The 25,576-nt window shown below is 37.0% G+C and overlaps 1 protein-coding gene across 1 annotated transcript in view; it reads left to right on the forward strand.

Moving 5' to 3' along the window:
• The window catches only part of LOC142349627 (threonine--tRNA ligase 1, cytoplasmic-like), a 110,972-nt gene that overhangs the window by 59,535 nt on the left and 25,861 nt on the right, over positions 1-25,576 (forward strand). The window contains exon 10 of the mRNA XM_075401327.1: positions 8,611-8,709. Coding sequence (XP_075257442.1) covers positions 8,611-8,709 — 99 coding nt within the window. The remainder of the gene's footprint in view (positions 1-8,610; positions 8,710-25,576) is intronic.

Here is a 25,576-nt window from a genome sequence, read left to right on the forward strand (position 1 = left end):
TGAGCGACCTTTCACACTTAGGTTCTTCATTTTTGAGTGAACTAAGTTGCTCTCGTTCTTAAACAATCTTTGCTGCTTAAAGCGATTGTCAGTGAAACGACGTCAAAGCCATTGTAGCTGAATGATTAAGCTGTCAGGCTGTCAACCTGGAGGTGCGAATGCGAACCCAAGTGTTGTCTTTTGCACCCATACGACATTTCTAAGCTACACCTTATCTAAATTAAATTGACCCCCATCTGTCATTCAAGAGCAATTTATCCGACGTTAGTCGGTTTATTTGTTTATAAAAACTTGATTTTATTAAATTGATAGCAGCTCTGAGAGCTTTAGTGAGCTGTAATAAACATAATCAAATATGCCCAGGAACGCTCGAAGACGCAGAAATACATAGTATGAAGAGCAATTTTTGTGATTTTTGGCTCCCGTCCTGAGGGCATTGTCTTTGCGTAGCTCTCTCTAAGTGCTCTCTCTGGAGCTGATGTACGGAGATTTTTGAGTTATGCTACGCGGTACCAGGGCGATATTGCATCTTCGCGATTTAAAAGGGAATATTGGTAGTGCGTCTTTATTAATTGCTCTCAAACGAAGTTTGTAGCAATTATATTAGTCCTGTTGGTCTTTTTTTTTATGCGATTTTTCGCTTGACCGATTTTTCGTCTGACGCTTTTGACTTTTCGTCCTCAAAAACGGGATAAACAGGTAGCGCCCAGCGGGCATTAAGTGCTCTTAGAGCCTTTCAGCTCTGTTTCAGCTCAAACTGTTTTGGAGACTTATACTTATACTTATGGTGTGAAGGGCGGTTCTGAGAGGTTGAGAACCCCCCCCCCCCCCGTTGACCCCCATCCCCACCGCGCTGTTGCCCCCCCCCCCCCTCCCCAACCCAGTGTTGCCCCCATCAGCCCCCAGTGCACCCCCCCCCCCCCCCCCGTGGCTAGCTACTGACGAAGCCAACCGCTCGCCGGTCGTTTGAGAGCAATTCGCCCGACGTTAGTCGGTTATGTTTTTCATAAATAAATTTGTTGGAATGTAAATGAAACGGGAACTTTCGCACGAAAACGATTTGTTTTATACATAACTGCAGACTCAACTTTAGATTCAACTGAAAGCAGAGATTGGTTTTATGTCCATGGTGCCTCTTTCGATGGCGACAGGAAAATTAGGGAAAAATTTCTTTAGCAAGAGAATTTTTCGCTCAAGCTGGGCGTTTTCAAAGCATTTGAGTAATCTGAGAGTTTTTCTGCATAACAGCTCCATTTTGCAGAAGTATAGATGTCTCTTTCTTTAGTTCTAGTAGTTTAGTTTTTGGAGCATTTTGTTTTAGTAACTGCTGTTTCTTAGTAGCTGGATGAATAGGTCCGAATACCGCTTTGTATCAAAAAATGATTTTTTTTTCTCAATTAAGCTTTTACAAGTCTCCCTAAGCCGCTTGTTCGTTGTATGAGAGCAATTTGCTTGACGTTAGTCGGTTATGTTTTGGTCATGTTTTTAAATTGATTGTTTTTAAATGCTTGTAAAGTAATTTTCAACTACTTGTTTCTTTTAATCTGCTCAGCTTTTGGTTTTTATGATTAAGATACCATATGCTTTTCGGAAGTATGCCCATACTCTTTGGCCGTTTTTTGCCTTGTCACATTCTCACCAATGACAGGCCTAGTCTGGTTTCTAGCAAGGAGTCATTGAATGTATTTGATGGTTTTCGCTTGTAGCCGCTGTTTTGATATCTTATTTGTTCTTTAGGCTAGTTTTCACGTATAATTGGCCAAAACGTGGTTTCTGATTATGCTGGTTTTTCGCTAAAAGTTTGATTAGTCTCTAAATCCGCGATTCACCGAAGCAGTTTAAGGCATAAAGTCATGATATGCAGGCTGGTTCTAAGAGTTTTACCCCTCCCGCTTTAACCCCTCCCCCAATGCCTACCCCTCCCCTATTTCTACCCCTTCCTCCCACTTCACCACCCCCTTTCCACTTCATTGCACCCGGATCCTCGAACACTCGCGCTCACACCCCCCCCCCCCTTATGCTCAACCCGTCCCCTCAAGCTAAAGCTAGCCTCCCTAAGCCGCGCAGCTAGCTACTGACAAATTCAACTGCTCCTCATGAGGCGTTTGAAAGCAATTCGCCCGACTTCAGTCCATTATATTTAGAGTTCTTTCAAAAATTCAAGCTGTTTGCTGAATATGTCCATGGTCAAAGGAGGCAAGACAATAGAAGCTCTACAACTCTATCAATAGTTTTTGTTGTTGTCGATTTGCAGCCTAGGCTGAAGGCCTTCCTTTTGTCGCAGTCGTTACATTTAAAATGTCCTATTATTTCTACAATTTTGCAATTACAGAGTATCTACCACGTACAGATGATTCTTTCGGAAAACTTTTTATCAAAATAACTCCACATGAGATCAATTGTTCTAGTTATAGCTGCGAAGCTGTAAGCTGAGCGAAGCTATATTGCGGTGCTCTTGGTTTTTTACAATTCAAAGAATTTGAATTGTATTGGGGCGCTGTCTTTTTTTTTAATAGCCGCACAGCGATAGCTGGGGCTATTATTGGCCTTCTCTTGGTTTTTTACAATTCAAAGAATTTGAATTGTATTGGGGCGCTGTCTTTTTTTTTTAAGATCTGTTCACACATTTTTATGATTTTTGAAGTCAAATTGGAGTAGTGATTTTGGTCACGCCGAAACAGGAAATGGAGCGAAAAAGCGAGTGGTTTTGCGGCGTGAAATTTTTTCCCTCTAATTTTAAAGTAGAGTGAGAATACGGTGTTTGAACAAAAATTCGCTTTATCGGTAGTGGTTTTTTGTTCACATGCGGCAATTTCACTCTGATTTTTACTGTTTTTTCGATTTTTTGGATCGGATTTTTTTTCTAAATGGTTTTTCCAATCCATTCATAGTCCGTTCTAGGTCTAGTTTTCTGTTTAGTCAATGAAAATTCTTTGAATTGTACGTCAGGACTTGTCCTGCTATGTTTTTTTATTTCGTCGTCATGATTTTTGTTACGACCATATGACGTCACAGCCACTTTTTGTTCATTCGTTCATGCAATTTCAACTGAAATGCATGTGTGACGTCATTTTTCGCTCTTAGTGGAGCGAGTTTTTTGTTCATGCGCGTGATTAAATTTTTGGTCACACTTGACTTACCTCACTCTCAAAAATGACTTCCTCACTTTGAAATTGACTTTTATTTACTTCTTAATTCAAAGAGATAAGGTCAAATGGGTGTGTCACTCTAAATGAAGGTTATTTGAGATCAGCTAGTAGAGGCAGCAATAACTTTAATCAAAATCTAACAGATCAGCCTTCAATGAAAAGACGAATTTTTTTGGTCTGTCTTTTTTACTGTTTTTTTTAGACTGCCGATCAACGAATCTATTGCGGCTATTTTCTGGCAATCTGCCAGCTATGTTTTTTTAAGGTCTGTTCACACATTTTCATGATTTTTGAAGTCAAATTGGAGTAGTGATTTTGGTCACGCCGAAACAGGAAGTGGAGCGAAAAAGCGAGTGGTTTCGCGGCGTGAAATTTTTTCGCTCTAAATTTAAAGTAGAGTGAGAAAACGGCGTTTGAACAAAAATTCGCTTTCTCGCTAGTGGTTTTTTGTTCACATGCGGCAATTTCACTTTGATTTTTCCTGTTTTTTTCGATTTTTTGGTCGGATTTTTTTCTAAATGGTTTTCCCAATCCATTAATAGTCCGTTCTAGGTCTAGTTTTCTGTTTAGTCAATGAAAATTCTTTGAATTGTACGTCAGGACTTGTCCTGCTATGTTTTTTTGTTTCGTCGTCTGACGCTCTTTTTTCGTTTTACATTTGTTCACACAGCAAAGCTGAAAAACTCAAATTTTCTGAATGACTTCTTCCTCTCACTAACGGCATTTGCGCGCTTGACGTCATTTCTTACTCGATTTAGCAAAAGTTTTTGGGTTATTTGCGTGATTAGATTTTGATCATACGTGACTTACCTCACTCAATAAAATGACTTTTGCACTTTAAAACTTAAGTTTAGTTTGAATTTGTTTAAGGTCAAAGGAACTCATTTGTGCAGTAAAGGTCCCTAATAAGAGGCTTCTGCGGATTGATTTTTAACAAGCTTTATTAATTTATCGCTGAATGTTTTTTACTTAGTTTTTTGAGCGGCGTCGATTTTTTTCAATTTAGATCTGTATCTGTTTCTATCTCTATTATATGGCACGCAGGTCTATTCTTTCGCAGCTATTCCGGCAATCTGCCGGCTATGTTTTTCAATCCAACTGTCTTTGAATTTGATAAAGTTGTTGCCGCCTTTCACAATTTAGTATTTTTAAGCTAATTTCATTTCTCGCTTTTTCTGTTCGTGTTCTCGTTAGTTTAAAGAACTCTCGTTTTCATTAAGATTTTTCACAATTAATGGTACGTCATTAAGTTAATTAAACATTGTAGGATGCAGAATGTTCAAAAGTTTAAGTTGGCATCCATATTCGGCACACCGATTCATGCAATCCATTTGACAACTTTCCTCTGAAATTTCTCCTGCAGTTTCGGCTGTCCTTTTAGCAGTAATACAGTTTAGACCGTACAAAAGCACAGGCAGTATATATAAATGACTTATGAAGGCCTAATTTGGTCAATATCTTCACTTTTTGCGACACATTTTCCTTTATCAAATAAAGAATTTTGGTTGCTTTATCCATTTTTCCTCATGTGAAGACTCTGGGACATGCTCACAGATCGTTGACAACCTTTATGTCCTAGAGACTGGCCAATTAATTGAAAATTGAGAGTTTATCCTGGTTTTCAAGGAAGACTTTATCTATTGCATATTTTTTTTGTTCATCGCTAACCAATTTTCATGTGCATAAAGATCATGTTGAATTTTGCGGAAACTTTCCAAATAACGAAACTCAACATTAGACAGGTCATTTATGAAGCAGCAGAACAACAAAGGACTTAGTCGGGATCCTTGTGGAACCCCACATCTGAGCATGTATTGTGAACACATAAAAACTGCCTTCGGTTCTCTAGATAGGCAGTTAGTTATTCTAGAAGGCAACCGACTCTTCTTCTCACAAGTTTTCTTATTTATTAATAGCCGCGTCAGAATTCCAGGCGGCTATTATAGCTCTCCTATTTTTTTACAATTCAAAAAATTTGAATTGTATTGGAGCGCTGTCTTTAAGATCTGTTTGGAGTAGTGATTCAGGAAATGGAGCGAGAAAGCGAGTGGTTTTGCGGCGTGAAATTTTTTCGCTCTAATTTTAAAGTAGAGTGAGAAAACGGTGTTTGAACAAAAATTCGGTCTCTCGCTAGTGGTTTTTTGTTCACATGCGGCAATTCCACTTTGGTTTTTACAGTTTTTAATAGCCGCCCTCATCTTCTCAGCCGGCTATTATAGCGCTCCTATTTTTTTTTACAATTCAAAGAATTTGATTTGTATTGGAGCGCTGTCTTTTTTTTAAGATCTGTTCACACATTTTCATGATTTTTGAAGTGAAATTGGAGTGGTGATTTTGGTCACGCCGAAACAGGAAATGGAGCGAAAAAGCGAGTGGTTTTGCGGCGTGAATTTTTTTTGCTCTAAATTTAAAGTAGAGTGAGAAATCGGTGTTTGAACAAAAATTCGCTTTCTCGCTAGTGGTTTTTTGTTCACATGCGGCAATTTCACTGATTTTTACTGTTTTTTCGATTTTTTTCTAAATAGTTTTCCCAATCCATTCACAGCTCATTCTGGACCTAGTTTTCTATTAGAATCAAAATTACATATCTCACTAGTGGTATTTTTTTCTCCCTAGCAGCATTTTGACATTGATTTTCTGTTTTTTTTTCATCTGATTTTTTTAGAAATGGTTTTCCCAATTCACTCATTGTCCATTATAGGTCTAGTTTTTTGTTTAGTCGATAAAAATTCTTTGAATTGTACGTCAGGACTTGTCCTGCTATGTTTTTTTTACTTCGTCGAATAAAAAAATGTTTCGCTTTACCTCATTTTGCCGCTTTTTCAACATTTTGCGTGATATCTTTTTGACTTCTCTAGGCTAGTATCTCTTCTCTCATTCTGCTAAAAGTGATTTTGAACATCAGTTGCTCAGCAAAGCAATTCAAAATGAACAGAGTCAGTATAAAAAATTGAAGTCAGAAGTAGAAACGGGATAAACCCATAAAGCCCAATTTTAGATGCCCGCTATTTGAACGTCGTTCCTATAAGTCTTAGTTACCATCCCTAATGCTTATTGGTATTGATAGTAGCCTCTGTAGCCTCTCTCTGAGAAACAGAAGTACGTTATGTTCAACTACGAAATGCCATCAAAATAAATCGGACTTAAAAAATGTTTTTGTACAAAAATCTTTTTTTTCAACATCTATTTTTTCAATCCCAATCATGCTTATTGGAATCAAGGGCGGCTATTTTTGGGCAATCTGCCGGGTATGTTTCGAGTTTTTGGATCGGATTTTTTTCTAAATGGTTTTCCCAATTCACTGATAGTCCGTTCTAGGTCTAGTTTTTTGTTTAGTCAATGAAAATTCTTTGAATTGTACGTCAGGACTTGTCCTGCTTTGTTTTTTACTTCGGAAACGGGATAAACCCATAAAGCCCAATTTTAGATGCCCGCTATTTGAACGTCGTTCCTATAATTCTTAGTTACTATCTCTAATGCTTATTTGTATTGATAGTAGCCCCTGTAGCCTCTCTCTAAGAAACAGAAGTACGTTATGTTCAACTACGAAATGCCATCAAAATAAATCGGACTTAAAAAATGTTTTTGTACAAAAATCTTTTTTTTTCAATACCTTCTAATTTTTCAATCCCAATCATGCTTATTGGAATCAACGGCGGCTATTTTTGGGCAATCTGCCGGGTATGTTTCGAGTTTTTGGATCGGATTTGTTTTCTAAATGGTTTTTCCAATTCACTGATAGTCCATTCTAGGTCTAGTTTTTTGTTTAGTCAATGAAAATTCTTCGAATTGTACGTCAGGACTTGTCCTGCTATGTTTATTTTACTTCGTCTAACAGATTTTTGTTTCGTCTTACCCTGACTTTCATGACTTTGATGACTTTTCATGACTTTGAGGAGTGACTGGGAACTTACCTCACCTAAAAAATGACTTGTGAAATCACTTAATGAACTTTAAATTTTATGACAATTTTCTAGTTAAAGATAAATAGTGTGCATCTAAGTATTGCCAAACGTATTTTCCCTAATTCTTGAGTATTAGAGTCTTGATTTTATTGGTTTCGAATATTGTTTTTGAGACAGCTCCCTTAGGGCTTTTTCGTTATAGAGCGTATGTGTCTCATAGAAATGACAGATCGGATCTAACCCCAAAAAGTCTAATGGTCTAATAAAGGACTGGTGGTCAATCTGTCTATCTTTTTTTAGTTGCTTCAAATCCATGGAAGGCCTGAAGCGTCTATCGCGGCTATTTTTCGGCAATCTGCCGGCTATGTTTTGTTTTTTGAACATTAACCGATCTTAAACCCAATTTTTAACTCTCTCTTTTTTAGTAATGACAGGACCTTCTTCCTTTCTACTGCAACCAAAAATAATCTGGATAGTGAGTTTGACTTCTAACTATTGGTTTGACTTCTAACTTCGGTGCCACGAGTTCTCAAATTTTTTTTGACTTTTTGGAAATTTTTTCGCATTGTTTTGGTACCTTTTGAAATCTTGTAACATTATACTACTGATGGTTATTTGGAACTAAGTCGACTGCTTTCAAAAGATCAAGATATAGAGCATTGTCTTGTCTTGTAATTATGGTCATTGTCTTGTCTTGTCATCAAGATCTTTGTGTATTCAGTTTAGAAAGGAAATCATGTTTGTTTGAACTGATTCTCTTTTCACAAAACCACGCTGACTCCTTGTTAAGATCTCAATATGATTGTATATGTCCTCATGTGTACATTTCTCAAAAATTTCACTGTCGATGTTCCGAAAAGAAACGGGTTGATAGTTTTCAAATTTGCGTCTGTGCACTTTTTGTGAGTGGAGGTTACCAGATGAGATTTTTCCAACTCTCTGGAATTTTCCGGAGCCTTTTGTTAATTTCAGAATGATGTGTAGTACATTTGCGATTTTTGACTAGTTTTCTGGTAGAAGACCGGGGACTGCCTTGTGGACCACGAGGTTTTCAACATCTAATTACTCATTTATATTTTGTATTTTCGGTTCCGATTGATCAATTTTTGTTATGACCGGAGTCTCAGTATAAAAATCATTGTTTGCTAAATTTGATTTCTGGTGAGAGAACGGAGTGAAAGAACTGATTTAGCATACTGACTTGTTCATGTGGAACTGTACTTTGTTTCTCTCATTGAAATAAGACCTTTGGGAGGCTAGAAGACTTATTTAGGCTTTTTATGTGTTTGAAGGTAATAGCGGTATGGTATCCCTATGCCCAACGAGTAATTGAGGCAGAGTTATATGTAGCAATTGGCTTTGGCACAACTAGATGGATACTTTAATTTAGAAAGTTCTTTGAGCATAAAGATCTCAAATCAGAAATGCTCAGAAACAATAGCATTTTAAATACTTTCTTCTCTTTGCCTGTTTCAATCCTAATGCAGATTAAGGAGGTTAAATTTTTACTGTCTATGTTTTTGCTTTCATGTTGAGAATTGTTCTATTGTTTACAGGAGCAGGAGTTGTACTTCTTCCATGAGCTGTCCCCAGGAAGTGCCTTCTTTCATCCCAAGGGTGCACACATCTACAATACGCTCCAAGATTTCTTCAGGGTAAACCATTTGTAGTGTCTCTTTACAATGGTCGCTGTATCACTGATTGTCATTGTCATCTCAACAACTTCTTTAGAGTTATTTTCAATAGCTTATGCTAATACCTCGTAAAGAGCAATACCTTGTAAGCCGATTTTTCATGCCATTGTTAACCTGTACCCTTCATCCGGTGTTTTTGACATGTACATCATAAGGACTTGTGTCAAATTTTAGTCCTTTGACATTTTTCATGTGATCGATTTTACTTATAACCTTTTCTCACATGTTTTTGCAATTTTAGAGTGATCTAGATCGCTTTCTTTCAGAGCTGAAAGAGTTTACCAAAACTGGGCTGGCGAATTTATACCAAAGTTCAATTCAAAGAAAATGTACTGATTGTACACTGTTACACTGATTTCAGAGTGCGATTTTTAGCGGATATATTTTTAATAAAATTAGCTAGTAACAGCCTTTTACTGAGCGGTTCGGATGCATGATATATCCACTAGTTTGCCTTGTATTTTAAAGTTTTGTTAGTCTCAATATCTTCTCTAACAAAGTCTGTCAAACTTAGAAGTTTTCAAGAGAATTTCCAGTTCAATCTTTAATTATTACAGCAAAGGATTAATCAATAATTATTAGCAAGAAGTTCGCAAGTTATATCAAGTTTTCAAATATGTTAATCAACTGATTGTCAGGCTGGTTGTCCGGTGTTCTGGTGATCGTAAGTTCCGCAGGGCTGTACCTTGAGTTGTATTGGTCCTTCGCAAATATTTACTGATCTACAAGTTGGGCAATTTCCGGCTTTTGTACGTCTCTTGATGTTTGTTAAGTACATATACAAGTTCCGTATTAGCACCTACTTTATCAGAATAATTACTTCACCAAGTACATAATCTCTCATGAAGTTATTTACTAATTATGCGAATTTATCTTCAAGAAACTCAAAAAAGTAAATATTGAGGCTTTTAGGCACTTGATATGTTTACTAGTAAAACTGTCAATCTGCGATTGTTTTTTGTAAACATAAACAAATTAGGGGTTACAGGCCTAGATGGAAATGCAGGCTATATATGGCCTTGAAACTAAATGAATATGAACTAGATTAAAGCACTTATTTATGGATATTTAAAGGAAAATAATCAGGTAACTATGAGGAACGAAATAGGGGCGTGACACTACCGGACTTAATGAAAATTTTCCATGAAAATTTTAGGGAAAGAACTGGGTTTTTACTATTTTTCTATAAAAATATAATCTGCACGAGTATGAGGTTATAAACATATTTTTGTTGGAGCCACCCAATTTATGTTTTCTTAGAAAAGAGTTTTTGAACGAAAGCATTTAAGGTAAAGACAATTAAGGAAGTTAAGAGAAAATAAAGTTTAAGTTAAGACAAATTGAGATAAAGATTAAAATAGAGAAGGTTAAGACAAGATTAAAGGCTTTGAAGGATTTATATAAGACAAGATTAAAGATAAATTCTGTTTTAACTTTCTTCAATAAATCTAGATTTGCTTCAGTGCTTGATTCATACTTCGGAAGTTCGTTGATGTTTGGTACTGAGTCAATTAAATGTTCTAGTGGGTCTGGTAATTTTACATTGATTCTCTTCGCTGGAAAATACTGACAACTTTGTAAATCAGCTCGAATTTTAATGTATCGTGGCGATCCAAGACAGTTGTCATACTGAGCTTTCGTCAGTACTGTAGTTTCCATCTGTCCTTCTGAGATTGCTAAGTACTCTCCCTCTATCACCCATTGTAAGGCGTCTACAGAGTCCTTCTGGGGCATAGGGATTACATTTGCACGATAAACTTCAAACACTGTCTGGCTAGAGGCTAGGGGAATGGCTAATGTCAGTAAAAGTCCGTCTTCAACTGTCGAAATCTCTTGTACTAATTTCGCATCGTAGTACGAAAGTTTGTCAGTCATGGGTATTGCCAATGTTAGACGATCTGGGGCGTTCTTTTGGCTATCATGGACTGCATCCAGGATCTTTATCAAAGATTTTCGCGGTACTAAGGAGATTGGAAGACGTTTATCGAGTAAAGTAGGAATAGCATTTATAACATTAATTCGGAAAGAATATAAGGCTGCTCGATAACTTTTAATATCTGCATAAAGAGTAAGAAGTAATGATGCTGCTGTGTCAAAGTTAAAGTTCAATTGTTGTTGTGTTGCTTGAATTTCCATGCATGTTGCTATTGCGTTCAGATTGTGGTCTACAATTGCGAATTGTTCCTCAACTAGTTTCCAGTTTCTGTTTTGGTTTTCTTGCATTTCGTTTTGAACTTTATAAACCTTTGCAAATTCGTCAGCAACTAGAAAGAATTTCTCATCTGTTTGTGCGCCGATTTCCATGACATAGTCGTTAAGGCTATTAAAACTGTTTGCTAATTGATCGATATTTTATGCGTTTTGAGACGTTCGTTGGCATGAGACGAAAATTCCTGTGATTCCAGCGCATCCTCCGCTGCTCATTGCTATTCCTGGACCGAAAAGTCCAATTCCAGCGGCTACTAAAGCAAGCGGGGCGGCTCTTTTCTGTCTGTTTTGGGGGTCCTCTTCGAATCTGGTGAGGAGTTTTTCGGTCTCATTGCGTAGTTTAAAGACTTCAATTTCGGCTTCGATTGTTTCGTTTAAAATCTTTGAGTAAAGCCAGTTGACATTGAAGACGTCTGTCTGGTTTCGGTACGTGGTACTGTGCGTCAGGTTGCAGAACTCTGATTGTGTTATCCATTTCTTTGAGAGTTCAAGAAGTAGGGTCTCTACTTGTTGTCGTATCGTGAAATTGTTACGAGGAAACGGTACTAAAAATTCTGCGTTGATGAACTTCTCGGTGATTATGATTTTTCCTTCCTTGTGAAAGATTATTGCTTGGGCCAACGCTTCTTCTGTGTTAATCGGAGTCTCAAAAGTGGGGCCGAAAAGTACGAGATGCAATACAAGTGTAAGTAACATTTTCGTGTTTCAATAAGAACAACTATGTTTCAGGACAATCTTCTGCTGATGTGGCTCTTCTGGGTGTTCAACTGGTTGGCCTTTTGGTGTTTGTTTGCTCATTTATTTACTGTACTCGGGCTTCTTATTCTAGTTTTCTCAATATGGCACTTATTTATGTGATATTTGTTTCAGGTGTGCTTTACTTTTGGATCATGTGTGTTGGTGTGTGTGTTTATTGATATTACTACAAAATATGGTGTATAAACATGTTGAAGTGTGGTTATTTGGTTGACTATTGGGCATGTGATGATGGGGATAGTGGTTGGGGGGTCGAATTATGCAGTGTTTACATGTTTTTTCCGAGTTTTTCAGATTATTTTGCCCACAATATGTGTTTCAATATTACTGTCGGCCCGAATAATATCACTCTGGGATGCTGCAACAACGGGACCAGGTATGTATCAAGGAACTGGGTTCACTGGTCTCATTTAGTTCACCCTGAGTGCAATATTTATAATAATACAATAATAGTTAATAGTATAGAAGATGGAGATGGTTGGGACGGGGAATCAATATTATTATTAGTATTCATATTATTATTCATATTGTTCGGGATTGTTGGGATGTGCAGAAGGAGATGGAGAAGAAGATGTGCGGGAAGAAGGAGGGAGAGGGAAGAGATTGAAGATCAGGAAGATGAGCGAGGAGTTGAGATGGGGGAGACAACACTATAACTAGTTATTTATATTTATTTTTTTAACTTATTAACTGACTGGTAGTTGTAGTATGGATTAGTTCTCCTTAATATACTGACTAACATACTTGGTGCTATTAATATTTATTAAGGAGCTACTAATATCATAGTAATTAGTTTATATCAAACTTGTTTTGTGGGGAGGGTTGAGGACAAATAGGGGATAAAAGGAAGAATTAGTGAGGCGTAGTGAATAAGTAAATGTAAGTGAAGGGTGTACTTGTGTGCTCAGAGCGGTGTTGTGTGTTTTGTGGCATGTGTTATTAACAATTAGTGATCGTAGTGGCATGTTATTTAAACGACCTTGGCATTTATTGCATAATTTGTGCTGTTTGTGTGTTTTCATTCCTGTGATCGTTCATTTTTGACTTAACACTTCAACGTTTTGCTTGCTTAATAACTAGTTTGACTCAATTCTTGAATTTTCAGATAGTTATTGTTAATCAGGGATGTTGCACAGTATGAAGATTTTCTGGCTTTCTTGCGAAGCAAGTCATTGTCTCAATCTGAATGGGTGTATCCATTTGTTCGGACGTCTGAGGAGCGACGAGCTTATCGGGACAAAGCAGAACATATGGTACTGGGAACAAAGAATTTGGGGACGTCTGGATTGGTCGTGAATCGAGAAATTTTGATGTACAAGGTGGAAGTGAAGGTAGGCAGCGAAATGCAAGTTCAGGAGAAGGAAATTCCAACTCAGCAGATGGTGTCTCAGGAATTGGCTTCGCTTCATGTCGGGTTCAGTGCTTCTGCAAAGCACATTACTCGAGTGAGATCACAAGTCGATCGCCTGAAAGCTGCTGGGTTCTTCTTTCCACGCTCGATGGGTGGATTGAGGCCGCTGTTGAGAGGTAATTGCATATGTGTATAATAATTATGTATATTTTTATGCTTTTTTCTTTAGTTTGTTGTGTATATTATTAATTGTGAAGTGGTTTTTGCTGGTTATTTAGAGCCAGTCGTGAATATGTGCCATGTTTCGTGAAGAAGATGCACGGCAAAGAGGTGCATTGTCGATGAAGAGTATTTGGTACTAATTTTAACATGTATTTTCGTAATTTATGTCATTTTTCCACATCAAGACTGGTGTTGCATATATGTGAATTTTTCAATTTTTATTGAACTTTGGGCAAATTTTTTGGCTTGGCCCACTCGTTAGACATCAGTGGGGAACAACTATGCTATAAATTCAGCTTCTTGGGCACTTTTTGGTCATCTTTTGTATTCATGTTTGAGAAAACGAAAAATGCGAAAATTTGAGGGCTCCAGCGTCACTCAATTTTTAAATTGCTCCAATCGGGCTCAAAATTGGCAGGTCGCTTCTCTGGCTCAAAAAACGCTGCAGCGCAAAAATTTGGTGCAATTTGAGCATTTTTCGCAAAGTTATGACTATTTTCGTAATCTGAACCTGGCTATTTTGGAATCATGAAATTTCGGGCTGAATAAGTCATCACTGTTCATACATTATCAGTATTGAATAGTTAAAATGGTACTGTCTATGCTTGGTACTAATGTATATTACTGAATTATGGGGTTTGAAGCTATTTATTGGGTCAGAACATTGATTTTTACGTCCAAAATGCTAATTTTCAGACATGATTTTTCCTTTAGTTCAGATCCTTCGAGACATGTGTCCGTCTGGTGATTCTCTAGTGGCCTAAATCAGGTGCTTACTGTTAGTACTGATATTTGTGGCTATCAGAGGTAGCATTTTGGTAGCTTTGAAGTTGGTTAACTTGTGTTTTGTGCCGGTCTTTCTGTGAAATTTGCTGGATTTTTACTTGTGAAGCATCATGTTTGGTGAATAAGTTGACATAGATTGAAGATATTTGATTTTTGACAGTAATTGTGGGTCATAATAGTGAATACTATGTTGGTGGCAGCTATTGGTGCAGTTTGGTGCTTGATTTGATTTTATTATGTGGAGTTTTTCACTTTATAATTTTGGGCTAAATTTGATCAAATATGTGCAGTTTTCGATTTTTTCACTTTTTTCAACATTTATGAATTTCTGTGCAATTGTATGGGTTTATTGGGCTTGGACAACTAATAGAGAGACTGAATATTGGATATGGGCTTATAAGTCGGCTATTTGGTACTATTTTTCTGGTCTAAATCTGGCTCTATTTTGACGAATTTGAGAAGATTTTGGTAGGCTTCAGTTTTTTGCTATTATTGCAACATTTTACTTAACAATTTTCAATAATTTTGATATGAGCGTGTAGAGCTTGAGCATACGGATGTTTTAAGCTAATAATATCAGGTTTTCGATCAATATTTCGGATTTTATGAACTTGTTCGTAAATTTTCAAAAAGTCCAAAATTGAGGGCCCCAGCGTCACTCAATTTTTAAAATGCTTCAATTGAGCTCAAAATTGGTGAATCGCTTTATCGGCTCAAAAAACCCCGCAGCGCAAAAATTTGGGTGGTTTGAACTATTTTTATGAGTTATAACGTTTTTGCTGCAGTGAACCTGGGTTTTTTGAAAAGGCTCAGATAGGGGATAGGTTATTGGCTATGAGGCTATGAAAAAGTTGTTCAAAGTGGCTGATATTGCTATGGTTGGACTGCTTATGAGTAGTGCTGACTGAATGCATTTTTGATCACTTTTTTCAGAAATTACACTCGATTTTTTGTTATTTTCGCTACTTTGGTAGTCTTTTCTCAGCTTGTATTGGCACTAGGGGGCTGGGAGTGCATATTCTGAGAGCTATAGACGTGGGAGTGCCGATGGTATGGTTAATTGCTGTCAGAAGTTAATAATTTTGACTCTAGTTGGAAATAACTGAATTTTTTCTGACAAAATTGTGGCAATTTCAGAGCTTATTTGGGTTTGTCTTCATGGTTGATTCTGTGATGAGCTGGGACTAGTTTTTATGGTACTACAAGGCTAGTGGGGGGATGCACCAGGGTTGTAGGGGGTATAGGTGGCTTTTATCGGGTCAGGTAGGAAATAAAATGACAACATTTTTGAAGCGGTGGATTGAAGCAGAAGTGCAATTTTCGTTTTTTCGTCATTTTTTCAACATACTTGGAAATATTGGGTTTTAATGGTTGTTTGAGGTTGTACCATGTAGGTGGAAGCTGGGAGTAGCTGCTGGAGGCATTTGGGACAGTTTTTGGCATATTTTTGGGATATAATTTACACTACATTTTTATCAATTTTAACGCATTTTGGTAGGGTTCGGCATTTTTGTCATAACTCAACTTTTATTGATTTTTGACGGGATTTTTGGGCACAAGGAAAAAAGCGTGAGCAGTAGGATGGTTTAGGGCTATAAAATGGGTCAATTGGAGGTTTTTTGTAGGAGTTATGATTGAATGTGAGCGGATTCGAAAAGTGCCAAAAATCGGGGGCTCCAGCGTCACTCGATTTTTAAAGCTCTCCAAATCGCTTCAAAATTTGCATGTCGGTTCCTCGGCTTGAAAAATGCTGCAGCTCAAAAGTGTGGAATGATGGGGGCTTTTTTCACAATTTTATGACTGTTTTTCTGAGGTGAACGTAGGATTTTCGGAAGGGTCAATTTTAGACTAAGTTTTTGGTACTTAGTATGGGCTAAATGGGGTCAATTATAGCTGGGATTGCTTCTACTGGATGAGGGCTTTTCAGAACAATAGGTTAATCCAAGTTCAGACAAATAGTTCTTGAGATATCTCAAAATAACTGGGGTTTAAGGTCGAAATTTTTCCAATTTTGGGCGATTTTTGGACTTTTGGGCTAAGTTGCTCAGGCTTGTTGGGCTTTTGGGGCAAATGGAGAGTACTGCTAGACTGTACTGGGTCTGTACATGCTAATGGATATTGATGGTTATGGGTCGAAGATTTGACATATAAGCTCAAAAATGATGTTAAAGTCTAATTTCTCATAGCCACTGGCGAGTTTTGGAAGACTTAAGTGTGAAATTCCTGCATCTATTACTATTTCTCTCAGTTCATAAAGACTTGCTAATACAGATTCGTATGTGGGTTTGTGGTAGTATCTGAATTTGGTGACTAAACTGAAGATATAACGTTCGGAAATGGGGTCAAAGTAGATTAAAACTGAGCCAATATCTGGTGGATATCTGAGTCTAATTGCACTTGGGGCTGCTGGGTACCCGCTTTTGACTTGTCGGGCTAATCCCCTTGCCATTGCAAGGTCTGCTAATATACAGTGTGCAAAAGAGTAAGGAGAGTATAAGATATCCGTTGGTGAACTTAGATTTGTTACATTTATTTCTTGGCTAAAATGATTTGAAGAGTTTTGATTTGAAGAGCCTGAAGAATTTTTTTGTTTGAGATCTGGTTACTGGTCTGTTTGCTGAACTGCTGGGCTTTTTCCCTGAATATTTTGCTATACTAGCTCTAACTTGATCTAATTTTGTCTCTCTCTACTTGGTGTATTTGACTGTTTTGATGCTTGTGCTGATGCTTTTATTGCTTCACGTTTTTCTTCTTGTTCTAGTCTAGCACGTGCATTTTTCGGTCTAGGACTGCCTGATATTATAACTTGGTTGGTGATGTAAGGGTTTGTTCTATCTTCATCGTGTAACCAAATTTTTCTAGTTATTTTGAATCCTTGTACATTTTTCTTCTGTTGATAATCAGGTGATTTGAAGGCACTTTTCTCTGGTTGTCGTTTAGGGTGATAAGGTCGAGCTCTTAATTTTCTGTCAGTTAACGCAAATTGTTCTTCGCGTGTTTCTGGAGTCGATTCAATATCTAATGGTACTATTGATGGCTGAGGTTGTTGAGCTGGTAAGAACATTTCATCATCTGATGAGGATGATACTAGAGGAACACGAACTTCTGGTTCTTGCTGTCTGATTTCGTCAGTAATTAACTGATCAACCTGTATTCTAGCTATTTTTTGTTCTGCATCTAGGTTCAGGTCAGCTAGGTTTTCGTCTGAACTACTATTTTCTTCAAATAAATTAGGAATTGCTTCGTCTGAACTTGAAGAATCAAACACCGGAAGATGTACTGGGTCTGTTCGTGGTCTAACTGCTGGTGCTACTACCCTTGATGGGGCCAGTGGTACTGCTGGAGGTGCTGCTGCTGCTGGTCCTGCTAATGGTCCACCTAGGGGAACATTTATGGTCACTCTGACTGGGTCTTGTTTCACTTTTGTGGATTGTTTTATCTCCTTTTCTTGTTCGTTTATCAGTTCCGGGATATGTTTATCAAATAGTTCCGGTTCCATGTGTTGTCTTCTCGATGGATCAGGTTGAAAGTTTACAGGCTTAACGACTTCGAGTTCTTCAGGAGTTTCACTTGGTTTAATTGGGTTCAATCGGATGCGATGAACACATTGTTTGTAATTCGTATTTTCTTTTCGAATGATGTAATTAGAGTCAGTAAGGACTTTTTCCACTTTATACAGCGGTAGCCATTTCTGAACTTGAGAAGCTATTACAGTTGATTGCTCTAGTAGCTTAGGATTCAAAAGTAAACAGAATGATTTCTCCGGAATCGGTTTTGCTGAGGCCTTTTGATCATAATACTTTTTGTACTTCAAGTATGCAGTCGTCAGTTTTTCTTTGTTTTCCCCAAACTTTTGCATCATGGCATCTTGCAGTTCATTTACAAAATCCGAATTTACTGCTACTGCATCCATTACTTTTCTGGAGAACCTAATGTCAAGAGGCTTTATAGGTTCTCTGCCATGGAATAAGGTTGAAGGACAACAGTTTGTCGCTGAGTGATAGGAAGTATTATGAATGAATGTTGCCAGAGGAACATATTTGTGCCAATCTTTCCATTGTTCCTCAGTATTGAGCTTCAATATTCTTTTTAATGGTCCATGAGATCGTTCTACTGCTCCAATAGTTTGAGGGTGCTTTAGTGAGGCATGTTTCAACTTTACTTCCTAATAAACTTGCTAACTCTGACATTAATTCTGAAGTAAAATTTGTTCCTAAGTCACTAAGTATTATTTGAGGAATGTAGCTGTGTTGGAAGAACACCTTTACTAGTACTCGGGCTACTGTGTCAGCATATCCATTCGTTAATGGAACTGCAAATAGATAATTTGTGAAGACATCTATTCCACTCAAACTATCTCCCGGATATGATTGTAGTGAACTGACTGGTTGCAGCTTTGGTGTGATGTGGTTTTTTGGAACTCTGTTTAATTGGAGACAAGTGAGGCAATTTTTGATGAAACTAATGAAATGTTCGGTGAAACCTGGGTAATAGAATTGCTTTCTAAATTCCTGAATTGTTGCTTTGATGCCTAAATGATCTGCTGTTTGTGAATTATGGAGCCTATATATAGTCTCCTTCCACAAATGCTTAGGTACACAGAATTGTTTATGAAGTACTTTTCCAGTATCATCATAAAAATTCCGGTATAAGACATTCCCTTCAAGAATTAATCTGTTTAAATGTTTGTAATACCTTTTTAAATTGGTTGAAGCATACTTTAAGACTAGTTGTTGATTGTTTTGTTGAATCCAGCTTATTGCTGTTCTAATGTCTGCATCTTTTTGCTGCTCTTCTGCTAAATTGAGACTAATTAAGTTGTCTGTAAGGTCTGGGAATTCATCTAATGGATTTGGGTACTCAATTGAATTTATTTCTTGCTTTCTTTTAAGTTTAAATAGCCCTTGAATTTCTGTAATGGGAAAATTAGTTTGTCGTTTTTTGTATTCATCATAGAAGCCGAGTTTTTTAAGTACATCAAGTTCGTCACTATTAATTTCATCACTAAAGTTTTCAGTATCAAGTAATACATTCAGTTCAATATCAGGATTTTGTGCTTCTGTATCAATTTCTATTTCTTTAACTGGAATTCTATCTGCTAATTTTAAAGACATTGTTGCTGTTTTGTCATTCTCCATTCGGGAGAGGTAATCTGCAGCGTAATTAGCGCGTCCAGGAATGTGGGCAATTACTGTATTAAAGGCGAGTATTCGGTCTAAACAATTCCAAAGTTATGGCGGTATTACTTTTGACTGAAATTGTGTGAGGCTTTTGTTGTCAGTGAGTATATTTACTTGTTTACTTGATCCCCAAATGTAGTGCGAAAAGTAATCCAGTGCATAGTACAAGGCTAGGAACTCTTTGTAGTAAATTGAAAACTTTAATTGCGTTGCATTAAACAAATGCGATCCAAACGATACGGGAGCGTATGTTTTCTTTTCTTTCTTTCCTGTTTCATTTACGTAGTCTTCCACCATTAGTACAAAACCTGCACCGTGGAAACTAGCGTCACAAAGAATTACATACTGTAGGCCTGGTTTTGGCAATCGCAATGTTACATTCGTTGCTTCCATTAGATCCTTCTTTATTACTTCTAATGCTTTTACATGTTCTTCAGTAGTTTCTATCACTGCATCCTTCTTCAGGAGCTTGTAAAATGACATTAGTTTCTCACCTGGATTAGGTATGTAATTACGGAAGAATTGAGTGAAGCCGATTAAACGCTTTACTTGTTTTGTCGTTTTTGGCATTTTGAATTTATCAAGAAATTTCGTTATTTTTGCTTTTTCTGGTGATATTCCTTCTGCACTGATGTTATTTCAGAGGAACTTCATTGTATCTGTTGCTATTTCACACTTTTCGGGCGACAGTTTCAGTCCGGATTGACGTATACAGATAAATATTTCTCGCTAAGAGGGTACCAATTGTTCAAAATTTGTTACTGCATTTCCGATATCATCCATAAACTGGGTACAATTTCCTGAAGCTAAGCATGGGTCCAAGTAACGTCTAATAAAGGAACTAAATCCTGTTATTGACTTATTCAATCCTTGTGCAAGACATTTATAAGCATAAGATCTCGAAGCAAAGTTAAATGCTAGCAGTTGCACTGATACATCGTCTGCCATTTGCACGCAGTGATATGCTTGAGAACAGTCAAGTTTCGTAAACAACTTTTTCCCGGCAAAGTAGCTTATTGCGTCACTCATGTTTGAAATCGGGAAATTCGTATTCACGTAATCGTTTTTCAACAAATGGTTTACTTTTCTCAAGTCAATTAATAGTCTAAGTCTTCCTGAGTTCTTTCGTTGTGCAAAAAGGGGACTACTATATCTTGATTGGGACAGTTGTTATTAATCCGTAGTAATGCTTTAGTGCTAGTTCTACTTGTAGCTCATTTCTTAGATGGACAGGCGTTGGAAGTCCTTGTTCATAAATTGGTATGCTTCTTTCTGGAGTTAACTTTATTTTCAAATCTGTTATATCCGACGTCAAATCTATGTTTTGCAAAGATATCACTGAATTCAACTAGTAATTCGCCTAATACAGCTTTTTGCTTATCGTTAAGGGCCGATTTTTCTGACGGAAATTTGCTCAAAAAGGTTATTTTGTCCTGATGATTACCCTTTGGATCTAATTTCTCCATTTCTAGTTTTAGCAGTTGCTCAAATATTTCTCTCTGCAAGGGCGACAAATTTGTCGGATCTGGGCACGTTTCAGGCGTTGGGAACCCAAATTTTTCATATTCTGGAGCTGGTATTGTTGGCTGAGCTTTTCTTTTTGACGTATCTCTGACTTGAATTAGTTGATTTATTTCTGTTAAGTAATTTTCACTCATTTTTGCAACATTTATTAATTGTGGATCGACTTCTAACAATTTTTCAGCTTGATCAGACGTTAAGAATGAGAATTTGGCTATTTCTTCAGCTTTATTTATAGTGACTGGGTGTTCAGTAATGTTCAGGACGTAGATGTAGAGGATATTATTTTCAGCAACTTTACTTAAAGAAGACGTTAATATTACTTCGCTATCTTTTTCAAAGATTTCATTTGGAATTATTACCCCACAAAGATCAGTGAATGATTCTAGTTTGTCGTAAAGTTTGCATTCTAATACTGCTTGTTGATTTGGTTGTAAGACTTGCTTTTTCTGTGTATAAACTCCGAATTTTTTACGTTTTACTACTCTTCTGGGTTGCTTTTCTGGCTTTATTTCATTTATTTGCAGAGTTTGATCAGGGAATTTAATGTAACTTTGTACTGGACAGATGCTAACTTTATGTTTAACGAAGAATGGGTTTCCTAATATTACAGGAGTTGTGACAATTAAAACAAGGAAATCTTCTGTGAATGTTTGTGTGCCCAATTTAAATGTAACTTTAATTGCTTTGTCAATTTTCACTATATTTCCGTTTGCCATTTTAACTTTATCTAGATCAGGCTTTTCTATTTCTGTTATTGAATTGACATTTGTGTTAATTATTTCCTTGTAAAACTTGCGGCTTATCACGTGTGCAAATGCTCCTGTATCAATTAGTGCGCGTCTTTCTAATTCTGAATTTAGTTTTAACATAGGATAATGTTCTGCCTAAAAGTGTGACAATACTGAATAATTGCTGAACATGTGTTACTGGCTTTTGTGCGGATTGAGGTACTTGTGTTAAGGGTTGCACCGAATTATTCACTTTACTTTTATTATTATTACTTTTGCGTTTTCTACGCTTTTTGTTTTTTTTATTATAAACTGGTTCTATTACTTTATCTAAACTAGGACTAGACGTGCTTTCGTTATAATAATTAACTGAGTTTTTATAATTTTTATTCTGTTTTTTAAAGTTGGGTGGCTTTATTAGTTTTTTTGTTGATTAAATGGGTAATTCATACCTCTCATAGTTCTATTTTGAGGAATACTTGCACGATTAAACTGGTTTGCTTGTTGACTACCATATCGGTTTTGTGCTGGCGCTGGGCTATCATAAACTATTCCCTGTCGAAGAGGATTTGCAGGGGTATTTTTAGTAGGGGATAAACTGGTCTATTAACATAAGCTGGATGGACAAATGGGGGGCTATTTGAAGGTTCAGTCCAAGTTTGTGGCTGTTCATTATGATAAAATGGTCTAGGGGCGTTAAATTGTGGTCTAAACTCTCGGTAATTATTAGCACGGGGGGCATACTGTTGCTGGGGCCGATAGTTTTGCTGAAATTGACGATAATTGGGCTGATATTGACGATAATTTGGTTGATAGTTTTGATATTGCGGGCAGAAATTTTGTCTAACTTTTTTCTGTAGACTTGTTGAGGGTAATGTGGTGTGAAGATAATTACTGGGCCTTGTTCTGGTGGCTCATTTTTAGGTGCTACTTTCTGTTCAAGTTTCTGCTCAAATTCTTTTTGATTATTTGAAATAACAGTTATTGCTTTTAACATTTTTTCTGTGTTTGATTCGGTTATTTCATTAAATCCATCATCAAAGTACTCTTCTCTGTTTTACATCTCCCTTATTGCAATCTGTTGGCTACCTAAGGTGCATAATTGATCAATTGTATCAGTATCTGGCCTTTCTAACAGTTTAGGCTTAAGCCAATTTGGCATAGACTTAATGAAGAAGCGCTTTATATGCTCGTTTTTTTTTTCGATTTTCTGACATCTGAAGGGCAGAATCTCTTGCTGCTGTCTCTCTTTCAAATCTACGAGCCTCTGGGTCACCTACTCCTGCTGGTGCTACTACTATTTCAGGTGGTGGATATGCTTTATTTGCTTCTGTTCTTAATCAGTTTTTGGATTGAACTTTTGGTTCTCCAACTTTATTATTCTGATCTCTATCAAGTCGTCTTGTGTGAATCTGTTTCTTAGAGCTGTTATACTATCCGCAAAATCTAGTCTGGTAGCCTCTGGTAGGGTTAGAAAGTATAGTAAAGCGTCTCCTTTTAAATGTAATTGCAAAAAGTTCGCTTGTTGCGCGGCTGCGATTGCTGCAACTCCGATTGCACCTGTTATTAGTTGTTCAAACTCGTTAAAATTGTCCGTTTCTGATCCAGAGAAGGGTGTGATGTTGATTTTCGCGTGTGCCATTTTGCTTTTTACCCGTTTAGATTATATACTTATCGTTCAATCGGTCATATTTTCGTTCTAAAGTATTAAATAGCACACTTAACTTACCTTAATGGAGAGATTAAGGGGTTTTAAGAGAAAACAGTTAAATAAATAGCACAAGAATGTCAGAAAGGAAACCACTGAAACCATTCGTTCAGAAAATAATAAGGAAGGGCTGCTTATAAGCCTATTCCTAAAGCTGCGGTCGAATCGTCAGACTTATATCGTTGAAGCCGTATGGGCCGCCGAAGTCTCACCTCTAAAGAGTGCCCCTTAGTCTAGGAAAATTTGTGGGGACCACGACCGCACAGGCCTTGTGGAAGCTGCACTCAGATAGGCAACAGCATTATGACCAAAGTCACTGTTTGATTCCTTAACCTCCGGAGCTGGGTGGGGAATTTAAATATAATTGTTTTATTATTCTGTTTAAATTTTAGTTTTGCCCTCTTTTAGTTAATGTTTAAGTGATGGTTTCAGTAATTTAGCTTATTCTGATGTTATATGATAATCAGTAATGATGTTGTCAAGGTTAATATCTCTATCAGAATGAAGTTTGTTACGAATAAGGCCAAATTTGCGAGCTTTTTGATTTAAACTTTTCGCTGTCCAATTAATTGCTACGTTTATCATCTTTATCTAGCACATAAATAAAGATGGATTTATAAAGAGAAGAGTAGAAAGCGCTTACTATCTGAGCTTGCGTTTTTTTGCTGTTGTGGGTGTAATTAATATTGTTCCCTTCAATATGTTCAACAAAATTGGGGGAAGCGCGACAATTATTAATAGCGGGGAGAGTTTGTTCTTTATAAATTGACATAAATAAAGCACCAAAATTAATTTTACAAATTCATTTACTCACAATATCCTCGTTTGCAAATACCCTGTGTTGTTTTTGTGCGTTGTGGCGGCTGTGGTTGAGTTTGTTCCGGTTATTGTCCACTCAAGCACTTTTGAATTATTGTTGCATTTTGTCCACAAAGACAAACACAGTTTCCACCCATTCTTTCCTTTGTTACTGCTTTCTGCATTATCGTCTTGCTCGGAAAGGAAGCTGGTCTGGATGATTGGAGGCTCTTAAGGTAATGAAGAAAAAGCAAAAGAGGAAAATGTCGGAAGAAAGAAGGAAAATGTCGAATTTATCAAAGAATTAATCAGAGTTTCGGTTCGTTAAATTGGAAAACAGTTAATAACTCCTGTCACCATGTTACGCACTGATTTTTAGAGCACGGGTAATTATTAGCACGGGGGGCATACTGTTGCTGGGGCCGATAGTTTTGCTGAAATTGACGATAACTGGACTGATATTGACGATAATTTGGTTGATAGTTTTGATATTGCGGGCAGAAATTTTGTCTAACTTTGTCTGTAGACTTGTTGAGGGTAATTTGGTGTGAAGATGTTTACTGGGCCTTGTTCTGGTGGCTCATTTTTAGGTGCTACTTTCTGTTCAAATTTCTGCTCGAGTTCTTTTTGATTATTTGTAATAACAGTTATTGCTTTTAACATTTTTTCTGTGTTTGATTCGGTTATTTCATTAAATCCATCATCAAAGTACTCTTCTCTGTTACACATCTCCCTTATTGCAATCTGTTGGCTACCTAAGGTGCATAATTGATCAATTGTATCAGTATCTGGCCTTTCTAACAGTTTAGGCTTAAGCCAATTTGGCATAGACTTAATGAAGAAGCGCTCTATATGCTCGTTTTTTTCGATTTTCTGACATCTGAAGGGCAGAATCTTTTGCTGCTGTCTCTCTTTAAAATCTACGAGCCTCTGGGTCACCTACTCCTGCTGGTGCTACTACTATTTCAGGTGGTGGATATGCTTTATTTGCTTCTGTTCTTAACTTTACTAAGAAACTTTTTACTGTATCAGTTTTTGGATTGAACTTTTGGTTCTCCAACTTTATTCTGATCTCTATCAAGTCGTCTTGTGTGAATCTGTTTCTTAGAGCTGTTTAATAGCCGCCCTCATCTTCTCAGCCGGCTATTATAGCGCTCCTTTTTTTTTTTTTTTACTTCGTCGAATAAAAAAATGTTTCGCTTTACCTCATTTTGCCGCCTTTTCAACATTTTGCGTGAAATCTTTTTGACTTCTCTAGGCTAGTTTTTCTCTTCTCTCATTCTGCTAAAAGTGATTTTGAACATCAGTTGCTCAGCAAAGCAATTCAAAATGAACAGAGTCAGTAGAAAAAATTGAAGTCAGAAATAGAAACGGGATAAACCCATAAAGCCCAATTTTAGATGCCCGCTATTTGAACGTCGTTTTTATAAGTATTAGTTACCATCTCTAATGCTTATTGTTATTGATAGTAGCCCCTGTAGCCTCTCTCTAAGAAACAGAAGTATAATCAACTACGAAATGGCATCAAAATAAATCGGACTTAAAAAAATGTTTTTGTACAAAAATC

Source organism: Convolutriloba macropyga, chromosome 11 (assembly GCF_964194025.1).
Source record: "Convolutriloba macropyga chromosome 11, txConMacr16.3, whole genome shotgun sequence".
In the NCBI taxonomy this organism is placed as follows: Eukaryota; Metazoa; Xenacoelomorpha; order Acoela; family Convolutidae; genus Convolutriloba; species Convolutriloba macropyga.